This window comes from Oncorhynchus nerka, linkage group LG27 (assembly GCF_034236695.1).
Source record: "Oncorhynchus nerka isolate Pitt River linkage group LG27, Oner_Uvic_2.0, whole genome shotgun sequence".
Lineage (NCBI taxonomy): Eukaryota > Metazoa > Chordata > Actinopteri > Salmoniformes > Salmonidae > Oncorhynchus > Oncorhynchus nerka.
This window is the reverse complement of record NC_088422.1, coordinates 67,012,543-67,023,946: the sequence shown is the minus strand read 5'-3', so window position 1 is coordinate 67,023,946 and position 11,404 is coordinate 67,012,543. Positions and strand designations below refer to the sequence as shown.

Genomic DNA, 11,404 nt, shown 5'->3' with positions numbered 1-11,404 from the left:
AGGAGCAGGGTCTGCCTGCTCAGCAGAGAGACCTCTCACAGCACTCTCTCAATCAGCCTTATTGATCAGCACTGCTATTGGCATAATCCCTGTGAATAAAATGCTGCTCTATTGAGTCCAAATCCCTACTGGGATTCAGAATGGAGAGACATAACCTTTTGCATCTTGACTTTGTGCACTTCTATTCAAGTCCTCCCCCCTAACAACCTTGCTCCCTTGCAGAGAGGAACGGATAGATCAAGTGGAAATGTCACAATGTGGAGTTGGAGCACAGAATCTCGCAAAAATACCTGTTTTTCTTCTTACTTTCCACAACTACAGTTTCAGCAGCAGATCAAGAGATAAATTATTGAATTGATTAATAAAATCAAGGGCAGGTCAAACCGTGTTTTTTTGGGCCTTGACATCAAAGAGAGAAGAAGGCTTGACTTGTGCATCTAGATACACTCCTTGTTGTTACACCAGGAACCCCCTTGACATTTGAAATAATTGGAAGATGAAAAAGACAATGTTTATACAGATTCTCAGTGTACAGAATGTGCAGTGTTTTTTAACCACATCTTAAAGAACAAGCATGATATTTTCTCGTGATTTATACTGGTGTACGAGGAGGGAAACGACCTCTTCACATTTACTTGCCGATTTCAGAACAATTTCAACTTCCTAGAAAAAAGATTGCTTTAGTAATCTCAATAAGTGTTGCAAATGGTTAGAAATAGGGAATCCTTTCGGTCCATTTCTTAACATTAGCAGGCACTAGCCTTTTGGTCCGTCAATATCCCTTTTCTCTCTGTTACTGCCATAAGGAACTGCCTTTATCATTTATTTCCCTGAGCCTCAGAATGACTTTAGGTAGTCGAGTCATTTCCCATATCATGTATTTATTTAGTAATTAATATGTATTTATTTATTTATTTGTGTATTAATCTATGATCTATGTATTTAATATTAAATAGTACACAGTCCTTTTTCAGTTCTGTTGTTGTAAAGTTACTGTTTCTCAGTGGTCCTTTGTTTTCTGTTTGGCTGGAATATAGGGCAGTACTGTTTGGGTGCTTTTATCTGAAACAGTCTGTGTGCTGCTGTTCCGTAGCAGTTTTTTCCGGCAGCTTGCGGGATTGAGGAGACCCTTTCTGGGCAGCGTGTGAGTCCCCGCTGCCACGTTCACTGGGAACGACACATAAGAAGGGTCCAGACAGTTATGGAGGACGGAGTGCTCTGAGGAGGAGAGCGGTGGTGTGGGCGAGCCGGCTTGACTAGGACTGGGCTCACTGTCGTCAGTGTCTGGGGTCGCACAGCCGCCCTTCTCCTCATCTCCCTCCTCTTCATCCTCCTCGTCATCATCACAGCACAGGGCGTGGTATAGAATCTTGTCACTGAAGCGAACTCTCTCTCTGGTGCCGGACGTGCGAGAGGTCTTGTGGCTGTGTGTGGAGCTGGTGGCCTCTTCGCTGGCACTGGACGAGTCTGGGGTGACTATGAGAGGTCCGTTAGGGATGGGCAGCCCCCCATTCATTTGGGAGTAGGCTGAGGCGGTTGTGGGGGTGGGGTTGGGGTCTGGGTCTGGGTAGGGATGCACCCACGCCCCGCCCCCGGCTCCAGCCCTGCATCCGTGGACTGCTCTGTTGGGGCTGCTTTGTGGGCGGCGTTTGCTGCAGCGACGGAGGCCTCCAGATAGCTGCAGAACTCCCAGCTGTCTGAGAGCACGTCAGGATTGAGGAAGTCCAGCCTGAAGGCCTCTCCCAGGCCCCTCTCGCTGCTGGACGTGCTGCTCGCTGTGGCCACTGTCCAGTCATCCAGCTCCAGGTCAAAGTCAAAGTCTGACGTCAGCTTGTCGATCTGACCCACCACCTAGAAGAGTAGAGAGAGGGCAGAATAAATGTTTAGAAGATATGGTCTACATCATTATACATTATGTTTTTGACTTATGTCGTTAACTATACATGAATATCCTTTCCATTATCAGGACAAATACTTCACACACCACCTGGGATAGCAAGGAGGGAGGTGCGAGGGGGGCAGATGATTTGAAGGTATAGACATGTTTTTAAACACTACTTTACAATAATATGATGTTTTAACGTCCACTATGAAGACATATAGTGGGGTCTGAAATGATTGAAACCCTTGATGAAGATGAGCAAAAATGACATGTTTAAAATCAATAATTCAAATACTGAGCTATATTGTATTGTCATTTCTAGTATCTTACTAGAAATGCTCAGAGAAAGAGATTTTGTTTAGTAAGTAAGAAAACATATCTCAAAAAGGTAGGGTTGAAAATGATTGACAACCTTTCGATACTTCACCTTGCGATGATAACGGCACTGAGCCTTTTTCTAAAATGTTTTATGAGTTTGAGAACGCAGAGGGAGGGATTCTACGTCATTCCTCCATACAGAATCCTTCCAGATCCTTGATATCCTTCGTCTGCCCTTAAGGACTGCCAATTCAAACCATAGGTTTTCAATGGGGTTCAAGTCCGGAGACAGATGGCCATTGCAAAATGTTGATTCTGTGGCCAATTCACCAATTATTTATGGATTTTGTTTTGTGCTTGGTGTTATTGTCTTGCTGGAAGATCCACTTGTGGCCAACATACAGCCTCCTGGCAGAGACAACCAGGTTTTTTGCTAAAATGTCCTATACTGGGTAAATTTGGTGATGCCGTTGACCTTCACAACAGCCCAGTGGAACAGTGGAAGCATAACATCAAAGATCTGCCCTGAAATGTAAGACACTGTCACTAGCTGGCTACCACTTGGTACTATACCCTGCACCTTAGAGTCTGCTGCCATATGTACATAAAATCATTGAACAATGGTCACTTTAATAACGCTTACATACTGTTTTAACCACTTTATACTGTATTCTAGTCATGGCTCATACTATATAACTACTGCTGTACATACCTTTTCGATTCATATACTGTCTATACTGTCTATACATACCAGTCATATACAGTGGGGCAAAAAAGTATTTAGTCAGCCACCAATTGTGCAAGTTCTCCCACTTAAAAATATGAGAGAGGCCTGTAATTTTCATCATAGGTACACTTCAACTATGACAGACGAAATGAGAAGAAAAAGATCCAGAAATCACATTGTAGGATTTTTCATGAATTTATTTACAAATTATGTTGGAAAATAAGTATTTGGTCAATAACAAAAGTTTATCTCAATACTTTGTTATATACCCTTTGTTGGCAATGACAGAGGTCAAATGTTTTCTGTAAGTCTTCACAAGGTTTTCACACACTGTTGCTGGTATTTTGGACCATCCCTCCATGCAGATCTCCTCTAGAGCAGTGATGTTTTGGTGCTGTTGCTGGGCAACACGGACTTTCAACTCCCTCCAAAGATTTTCTATGGGGTTGAGATCTGGAGACTGGCAAGGCCACTCCAGGACCTTGAAATGCTTCTTACGAAGCCACTCCTTCGTTGCCCGGGCGGTATGTTTGGGATCATTGTCATGCTGAAAGACCCAGCCACGTTTCATATTCAATGCCCTTGCTGATGGAAGGAGGTTTTCACTCAAAATCTCACGATACATGGCCCCATTCATTCTTTCCTTTACACGGATCAGTTGTCCTGGTCCCTTTGCAGAAAAACAGCCCCAAAGCATGATGTTTCCACCCCCATGCTTCACATTAGGTATACTGTTCTTTGGATGCAACTCAGCATTCTTTGTCCTCCAAACACAACAAGTTGAGGTTTTACCAAAAAGTTATATTTTGGTTTCATCTGACCATATTACATTCTCCCAATCTTCTTCTGGATCATCCAAATGCTCTCTTGCAAACTTCAGATGGGCCTGGACATGTACTGGCTTAAGCAGGGGGACACATCTGGCACTGCAGGATTTGAGTCCCTGGCGGCGTAGTGTGTTACTGATGGTAGGCTTTGTTACTTTGGTCCCAGCTCTCTGCAGGTCATTCACTAGGTCCCCCCGTGTGGTTCTGGGATTTTTGCTCACCGTTCTTATGATCATTTTGACCCCATGGGGTGAGATCTTGCGTGGAGCCCCAGATCGAGGGAGATTATCAGTGGTCTTGTATGTCTTCCATTTCCTAATAATTGCTCCCACAGTTGATTTCTTCAAACCAAGCTGCTTACCTATTGCAGATTCAGTCTTCCCAGCCTGGTGCAGGTCTACAATTTTGTTTCTGGTGTCCTTTGACAGCTCTTTGGTCTTGGCAATAGTGGAGTTTGGAGTGTGACTGTTTGAGGTTGTGGACAGGTGTCTTTTATATTGATAACAAGTTCAAACAGGTGCCATTAATACAGGTAATGAGTGGAGGACAGAGGAGCCTCTTAAAGAAGAAGTTACAGGTCTGTGAGAGCCAGAAATCTTGCTTGTTTGTAGGTGACCAAATACTTATTTTCCACCATAATTTGCAAATAAATTAATAAAAAATCCTACAATGTGATTTTCTGGATTTTTTTTCTTATTTTGTCTGTCATAGTTGAAGTGTACCTATGATGAAAATTACAGGCCTCTCTCATCTTTTTAAGTGGGAGAACTTGCACAATTGGTGGCTGACTAAATACTTTTTTGCCCCACTGTACATGTATGTACATATTTATTTATATTCCGGACTCTGACATTGCTCGTTCTGATAATGCTCCTTCTGATGTCTTAATTTATTGTTCTTTTTTTACAAAATAAAAAAATGGTGATTAGGTGTGTATTGTTATTGTTTTGCTAGATATTGATGCATTGTTTGAGCTAGAAACATAATCCTTTCGCTGCACCTGCGATAACAACAATAAAACTGTGTCTGCGACCAATAAACTTTGATTCGATTTTGATTTGATCTAACACCATATTTTACAGTAGGTAAAATAGAAAATACGGTGGTGGATCTTTGATGTTATGTGGCTATTTGCTTCCACTGGTCCTAGGGCCATTGTTAACAGCATCATGAACTTTATTCAGTACCAGGAGGCTACCAGGAGGCTGAAATTTGGCCACAAGTAGATCTTTTAGTAAGACAATAACCTTAAACACACATCGCAATCCACAAAGAAATGGTTAATTGGCCACAAAATCAACATTTTGCAATGGCCATCTCAGTCTCCGGACTTGAACCCCATTGAAAGCCTGCGGTTTGAACTGAAGAGGGCAGTCCATAAGAGCAGTAAAATGATATCAAAGATCTGGAAGGATTCTGTATGGAGGAATGGTCTAAGATCCCTCCCAATGTGTTCTCCAATATTTTTTTAAAGGCTCAATGCCGTTAACCTCGCATGGTGAGGTATTCAAAGATATTAAAAACAGAGATGCCAACAATATTGACCCCTACTTTTTTTGAGAAAGAAAATTATAATTTGGTAAACAAAATCCCTTTCTCTGAGAAATTGTATTAGTTTAAAATAACGTAATTTCCTTTTTTTTGTAGAGCACAGGTCTACAATATAGTTCCGTATTTGAATTCTTTATTTTATGCAGTCATTTTCACTCTTTACACGATTCGATTTAAGATACCTATACATTCTACTAGTATGAAGAAAATGTACTTCACACTAAATCAAGCCGTGATGAAGCTTGACTTTCACCCACTGTACAGGGAGTCAAACTAGCAGGGTAGTTTATCAACCTGGCTTGGCAAAATCAACCTCAATACTCCTCATCAGCATCCATGCTGTATGAGTGTTTATGGTCTCATGAATAGAAAGCACTTGAGCCCACAACACCATTGATTTTGTTGATTTGCTGATGGCACATAAAATTCGAGCCTCAAACACTTGACATTTGAGCACCTTAATCAACACATCGCGCTCTCGTAAGCAATCTATTGTAAAATGGAAAAATGCTCAGCATTCATGTAGTTTGTAAGTGATACATTTCTCTAAACCCTTCCACAATTAATACTAGTGTTTCTCAGAACATGTGCATATGGAATTGGAGCAACATTTTTGTTGAAGAGCTGAGATATGCTGATCTTTTTTCCACCAATTCTGCTATTTGCTATTTGCCTCTGTGCTTTCAACTGCTCATTGTGACATCAAATGAGCAGTATCAGAAAAACAATCCCCTGTCTGCATGAGGGATTAAAACCCTAATTAATTATTTCAGCACAATGACTTTAAAGGAGCAATTAACAGTCCCAAAGACCTGACTACACAAATACCCTGATTAAAAACCCAGTATCATTCAGCTGATGTGCTAACTGATTGCTCAGGTGATATCTAGTGCAAACACAGCCATTTGGCATCAAAGAGCTTCATAATCTCTGACAGATCACGACAGGACAGAATCTTACATAAATACAATGGGGCAAAAAAGTATTTAGTCAGCCACCAATTGTGCAAGTTTCTCCCACTTAAAAAGATGAGAGAGGCCTGTAATTTTCATCATAAGTACACTTCAACTATGACAGACAAAATTAGAAAAATCCAGAAAATCACATTGTAGGATTTTTAATGAATTTATTTGCAAATTATGGTGAAAAATAAGTATTTGGTCACCTACAAACAAGCAAGATTTCTGCCTCTCACAGACCTGTAACTTCTTCTTTAAGAGGCTCCTCTGTCCTCCACTCGTTACCTGTATTAATGGCACCTGTTTGAACTTGTTATCAATATAAAAGACACCTGTCCACAACCTCAAACAGTCACACTCCAAACTCCACTATTGCCAAGACCAAAGAGCTGTCAAAGGACACCAGAAACAAAATTGTAGACCCTGCACCAGGCTGGGAAGACTGAATCTGCAATAGGTAAGAAGCTTGGTTTGAAGAAATCAACTGTGGGAGCAATTATTAGGAAATGGAAGACATACAAGACCACTGATAATCTCCCTTGATCTGGGGCTCCACGCAAGATCTCACCCCGTGGGGTCAAAATGATCACACGAACGGTGAGCAAAAATCCCAGAACCACACGGGGGGACCTAGTGAATGACCTGCAGAGAGCTGGGATCAAAGTAACAAAGCCATCAGTAACACACTACGCTGCCAGGGACTCAAATCCTGCAGTGGCAGACGTGTCCCCCTGTTTAAGCCAGTACATGTCCAGGCCCATCTGAAGTTTGCTAGAGAGCATTTGGACGATCCAGAAGAAGATTGGGAGAATGCCATATGGTCAGATGAAACCAAAATATAACTTTTTGGTAAAAACTCAACTCGTCGTGTTTGGAGGACAACGAATGCTGAGTTGCATCCTAAGAACACCATACCTACTGTGAAGAATGGGGGTGGAAACATCATGGTTTGGGGCTGTTTTTCTGCAAAGGGACCAGGACGACTGATCCTTGTAAAGGAAAGAATGAATGGGGCCATGTATCGTGAGATTTTGAGTGAAAACCTCCTTTTATCAGCAAGGGCATTGAAGATGAAACTGGCTGGGTCTTTCGGGAGGAATGGGCCAAAATACCAGCAACAGTGTGTGAAAACCTTGTGAAGACTTACAGAAAACGTTTGACCTCTGTCATTGCCAACAAAGGGTATATAACAAAGTATTGAGATAAACTGTTGTTACTGGACAAATACTTATTTTCCACCATAATTTGCAAATAAATTCATAAGAAATCCTACAATGTGATGTTCTGGATTTTTTTTCTCATTTTGTCTGTCATAGTTGAAGTGTACCTATGATGAAAATTACAGGCCTCTCTCATCTTTTTAAGTGGGAGAACACAATTGGTGGCTGACTAAATACTTTTTTTGCCCCACTGTATGTAGTGTCTATTTAGAAAATAGAAAAAGAACAAAGCCTTGCATTGCCCACCAACAACTGTTCACAGATGGAAGATTTTAAAAAAAGTTCTCACAGGGACTATAGGGAGGCTACAGTACATCATACAACAGAGGAGTGATGGAAGGTATCATGCAATATTTGTCCAAAACGTACCGATGTGTATTATTTACAAACCCAAAGCGTCCTGTTCTTATCATAGTCCATATCATGGTAGTGAATTCAACCATCTGCATTTGAACCAGTCTTGGAACAGCCCATCCTCATATTCCTGATTTCAATCATTCTGTTTCTTTGTAGTATATCTAATGCAGGCATGTGACGTGTGTATCTGTATAGGGCTTTGGGTAAACAGATTGTCAGGTTTGTGTATGGCGTGCATAGGTTTCTGTGTGGGTGTGCCGGGCCTGGCTGAGCAGCTTTGCATGCCACAGGAGCTTCAGTACCAGGGCTATGTTTTTCCTCCATTGACAGTCAGCCCTGTGGGAGCAGATCCTCTGTGGGGGCACTAAGCGGCGAGCTGAATGGGTAAACCAACCTGTCTGTTGAATGATTTGCAGACTTTAAACTAATGCAGGATGATTCTCACACCCAGAGGGAATGGAATGGCTTTGTTTAGTTGATTACTCATCCTGGGAAAAAAAAGGGACATAATTGAATCAATGTGTTTAGAAAAGTATGGTCTGTCAGAATCATTTCACCAGTCCGCCTGAATGCCTGACGCTGACCTAATTTAACTGCCTTAATTGGATATCAATTAATAAAGAACAGAGGCATATCATTTCCAGTCATAATATGTTAGACAAATCCCTTTTGTAAAAAACAAAATGGATTTGAACACAAAAGAATGGCAAACACTGACTACCAGCCAAAGCCTTTTTGACTGACACATCTGCTAAAATAAGATATTTAAATGCTACAAATTATGATTATAGTCGTTAAACATCATTGGTGGCCCAGCTCACATCCTATCATGAGATATTCTCCCCAGGATTAACCCACCGTGAGCCCTCTCTCCCAGGCACTGTTACACCGTCATCAGCTTCCATTATGTACGCTAATTTAGCTTGATAACAGTCTAGGTCACATATTTTTTAATTTTTTAATTTATTTAACTAGACAAGTCAGTTAAGAACAAATTCTTATTTTCATTGACGGCCTAGGAACAGTGGGTTAACTGCCTGTTCAGGGGCAGAACGACAGATTTTGTACCTTGTCAGCTCTGGGATTTGAACTTGCAAGAACAACATATAGGCTCAATGCAGCAACAGTGATCAGTAATCTCAGTCTTTTCTTCCAGGAATAAAGAATAATGTGGCATGAGTGAGCTATAGAGTGAATGATTGGGTAAACAGATTGCCTAAGCGTAAAGGATGAATGAACACATCAGAAACAAGTCATTAGTGAGGGACACACTGTGTTTGAAATGGAGAGAGCACAAGGAGGACCAGCAACAGTAATTACAAGCTTTAGAGTAAAATCACATCCTTTTGTTGGGTTCCATAGCTCGTGATGTCACAGCAGATTGCAGCTGGACCACGACACAGAATCGGCTTTGAAACATTGTTTGGCTTAACACCTGACTTGTAAAAGAGCACTTTTTCTTTTGAATAGAGCTAAACACTCTTCATATTTACAAATGCTGACAAGTAGAATATAACAGGAAACCTTGTGGCACAATTGTTGGACCTCAGGGTGCAAGGCCACTGGTTTCCATCCACCCCTCACCATTTTCTATGGAATTGTTATTTGGTCCTTTGTAAGCTCAACTGCAATACAGTTGTTGCTTCAGTGACCTATCCAGTCCACTTATTACTGTTTCAGTGACAACATCAAGGTTTTACTGCTAACCTACAAAGCATTACATGGGCTTGCTCCTACCTATCTTTCCGATTCGGTCCTGCCGTACACACCTACACGTACGCTACGGTCACAAGAGCAGGCCTCCTAATTGTCCCTATACTTTCTAAGCAAACAGCTGGAGGGAGGACTTTCTCCTATAGAGCTCCATTTTTATGGAATGGTCTGTCTACCCATGTGAGAGACGCAGACTCGGTCTCAAGTCTTTTTTTGAAGACTCATCTCTTCAGTAGGTCTGATGATTGAGTGTAGTCTGGCCCAGGAGTGTGAAGGTGAACGGAAAGGCACTGGAGCAACGAACCGCCCTTGCTTTCTCTGCCTGGCTGGTTCCCCTCTCGCCACTGGGATTCTCTGCCTCTAACCCTATTACACGGGCTGAGTCACTGGCTTACTGGTGCTCTTCCATGCCGTCCCTAGGAGGGGTACGTCACTTGAGTGGGTTGAGTCACTGACGTGGTCTTCCTGTCTTGGGTTGTGCCGTGGCGGAGATCTTTGTGGGCTATACTCGGCCTTGTCGTTGGTGGTTGAAGATATCCCTCTAGTGGTGTGGGGGCTGTGCTTTGGCAAAGTGGGTGGGGTTATATCCTGCCTGTTTGGCCCTGTCCGGGGTTATCATCGGATGGGGCCACAGTGTCTCCTGACCCCTCCTGTCTCAGCCTCCAGTATTTATGCTGCAGTAGTTTATGTGTCGGGGGGTCAGTCTGTTATATCTGGAGTATTTCTCCTGTCTTATCCGGTGTCCTGTGTGAATTTAAGTATGCTCTCTCTAATTCGCTCTTTCTCTCTTTCTATCTTTCTATCTCTCGGAGGACCTGAGCCCTAGGGCCACGTCTCAGGACTACCTGGCATGATGACTCCTTGCTGTCCCCAGTCCACCTGGCCGTGCTGCTGCTCCAGTTTCAACTGTTCTGCCTGTGGCTATGGAACCCTGACCTGTTCACTGGACGTGCTACCTGTCCCAGACCTGTGGTTTTCAACTCTCTAGAGACAGCAGGAGCGGTAGATACACTCTCAATGATCGGCTATGAAAAGCCAACTGACATCTACTCCTGAGATGCTGACCTGTTGCACCCTCAATAACTACTGTGATTATTATATTTGACCATGCTGGTCATTTATGAACATTTGAACATCTTGGCCATGTTCTGTTATAATCTCCACCCGGCACAGACAGAAGAGGACTGGCCACCCCCAATAGCCTGGTGCCTCTCTAGGTTTCTTCCTAGGTTTTGGCCTTTCTAGGGAGTTTTTCCTAGCCACCGTGCTTCTACACCTGCATTGCTTGCTGTTTGGGTTTTTTGGCTAGGTTTCTGTACAACACTTTGAGATATCAGCTGATGTACGAAGGGCTATATAAATAAATTTGATTGAATTTGATTGATAATGACTACAGAGAAGATAGATGAGTTGTTTTCTTTCTTTTTCGGGAGATACATCCACACTCTCTATTTATCCATTGTCTGTGCCGGCATGATTGTGGCAGCTTGTGACTGTGACAGACTCAAAACAATCCCAGCTCGGCTCGAAGCACATGATCATAATTGGGCCAAGTACTCAAAACTGAGCCTCGTCATTTTGGAGTTCTCAAAGGTGGCTTTGTGAGAAAGGCTGTGTGTGAATGTCAGCTGAGGTTTACCACCCCCAACTCTCCATCTGCCATGATTGGCCTGCTGGGTAATTGATGGTCAGGCTGAAGAAGGGTGCTTGGAGCACAGCCTGTGACAGAGCCTTACAATGAGGAGGGGGAACCAGGAGGAAAGTATTTGGACATGGAGTGATGGTTGATGCTGTGATTCTCTGTTAAAGCCTTAGCTCTGCTCTGTTCTGCAGAGCTGTCTGAGATGCAG

General features: G+C 42.6%; 1 protein-coding gene across 1 annotated transcript in view; it reads right to left on the bottom strand.

Moving 5' to 3' along the window:
- Positions 1 to 499: 499 nt before the first annotated feature.
- Positions 500 to 11,404, bottom strand: part of LOC115112184 (inhibitory synaptic factor 1-like) — a 53,959-nt gene continuing 43,054 nt past the window's right edge. Inside the window, 2 exon segments of the mRNA XM_065011907.1 lie at positions 500 to 1,555; positions 1,558 to 1,851. Of these exon segments, the coding sequence (XP_064867979.1) occupies positions 1,001 to 1,555; positions 1,558 to 1,851 (849 nt within the window). The 3' untranslated portion in view covers positions 500 to 1,000.